At 47.4% G+C, this 2,150-nt stretch overlaps 1 protein-coding gene across 1 annotated transcript in view; it reads right to left on the bottom strand.

The window, feature by feature from the left end:
* The window catches only part of LOC114066587 (thyroglobulin-like), a gene marked incomplete at its 5' end in the record, with an annotated part of 129,421 nt that extends 127,943 nt beyond the window's left edge, over positions 1-1,478 (bottom strand). Inside the window, one exon of the mRNA XM_027901380.1 lies at positions 891-1,478. Coding sequence (XP_027757181.1) covers positions 891-1,478 — 588 coding nt within the window. The remainder of the gene's footprint in view (positions 1-890) is intronic.
* Between the last annotated feature and the right edge of the window lie 672 nt (positions 1,479-2,150).

The raw sequence follows: 2,150 nt of genomic DNA, 5'->3' as shown, positions 1-2,150 counted from the left end.
CTGAGGGGCCCAGAGCTGAACACAATACTCAAGGTGTGGCCTCACCAATGCAGAGTACAGGGGAAGGATCACTGCCCTGCTCCTGCTGGCCACACTGTTCTTGATGCAGGCCAGGATGCCATTGGCCTTCTTGGCCACCTGGGCACACTGCTGGCTCATGTTCAGCCTCCTGTCGATCAGCACCCCCAGATCCCTTTCTGCCTGGCTGCTCTCCAGCCACTCTTTGCCCAGCCTGTAGCGCTGCAGGGGGTTGTTGTGGCCAAAGTGCAGGACCCGGCACTTGGCCTTGTTGAACTTCATCCCATTGGAGTCAGCCCATCTCTCCAGTCTATCCAGATCCCTCTGCAGAGCCCTCCTGCCTTCCGGCAGGTCGACACTCCCTCCCAACTTGGTGTCATCTGCAAATTTGCTGATGATGGCCTCACTCTTCTCCTAGTGACTTCAAGAAGATATCTGTTAGTCTTGACCACATAGTAAGAATCAGCAAAGAAAATCCCTCTTGCTTCATTTTAAGGCATTCTTGAAAGTCATTTACATCACTGTGTAATCCTGAATTTTCCATACAACTCTTCACACTTCCTGACTTCAAAGTGTCCTTTGCCATCTGGCTAAGTATCTTCTGTAAAAGCATTATATGTCCAAGCTCCAAATTATAAAATCTACACAAACTTGAAATGCAACTTTATTCCTATTTATTTCCAAAGCTGAGGCACCACTTATTTACCAGAAATGAGTAACCCCACCTCTGATGTCCAGCAATAATGTCAGTACTGATGACCTCTCTGACAACTTACTTGTCTGCTACTTCACAACAATTGAAAGGACTTCCCTCTCTCATGACATAAAAGACCAGAAACAGTACTACTTATGTGCCAGAAATTGTTACTTACATGCAGGAACCTGATTCACTCCTGCCTTTGTTCCTTGCAGCTCTTCTCCTTTGCTATCAACACACCAGCAATCACGAAGTTCAAAGTGGCCCAATGGAGCACTGAAATCAGTATAGGGTCCTGGGTAATATGTCAGCTGCCCATTCAGAAGCTGCCAGAAAGTATATGGATCCAGCAAAACGTTCTCAGATGCTGTGGTCAAGTTTCCCTCCAGCACCTCAGGTGGGAGATCCGTGAAGGAGGAGTACGGGGCAAATGTGGGAAAGACATTCTGGTGCTCAGCCTCGTACAAAGCTTGAACAAAAGCTGAAAAGCCCTTAGATGACGCCTCTTTATATCCAGCTATGATGCTCAGCAGATCAGCAATGGGCAGGGGTTGGCCCTCGTTGTTCTCTGCAATCCACCTTTCGTACCACTCGAAGGCCTGCTCGGGAGGGCCACTGCACTGCACCTGCCTCCAGGCGCCCTCGGCATCACACTGTGGGAGGTAAATGCTGGACAGCTGAGACACAGCGCTTGGCTCTGACAACAGCAGCCTCACAGCCTTTAGAAGCTCCTGACCCGCTGTTACTTGGCAAGCACTCGGGCCTGGGGAAAAGAAAAAACACATACAGAGTACATCTTATGAATGCTCTGAAGATATACAATACCCCTGCCCCTCCGTTACAATAAACACTGCTACTAAAATTTGGTCACTTATCCCGGTACTAACAACAACATTCCTGGCCTGTTACTAGGAGACCTTAACGATGTTGAGGTCCCAAGGTGAACCAGGGTAAGATTTCCAAAGGGACGTGAGCCCTGAAAGATGCATTTAAACATATGTGAGTACATTAGGTGCCTGTAGTTCTTACTGAGGGGGTAGGTGCTTGGTGCCACTAAATGCCTTTTTGGATCTGTTTACACCAACCAGGTATTTTCAGATACTTTTGGTAATCTGGGAGTTGCTTCTTATTCAGCCAATCCCTGCAAAGCAGCCATCTGAATGGGTGGGTAACACTGATTTTATTTCCCCTTGAACCTAAGCAGAATTTTAAGACTGTGTGTCCTCTCTTGCCATTCTCTACTGAACATTGCTGCTGAATATAAAAATACCATCCCTCAGAAAACCAAAGTGAGTTAGATTTGGAAGCCTTTTCTGCCACCTCCAGAGCCAAATTTCATTTGGCCACCAAGCAGCCCTACAAACCCAGCAACCCACAGGAGATATCTTCTTTTGAGCACCAGAGAATTTTGAACCTGTTTATTTCTGGTTGCACA

Source organism: Empidonax traillii, unplaced genomic scaffold, assembly GCF_003031625.1.
Source record: "Empidonax traillii isolate 1590-97213 ecotype Southwest subspecies unplaced genomic scaffold, ASM303162v1 scaffold781:size518241, whole genome shotgun sequence".
Taxonomy (NCBI): domain Eukaryota; kingdom Metazoa; phylum Chordata; class Aves; order Passeriformes; family Tyrannidae; genus Empidonax; species Empidonax traillii.
The sequence above is the reverse complement of the archived record's forward strand: the minus strand, read 5'-3'. Positions and strand labels throughout refer to the sequence as shown.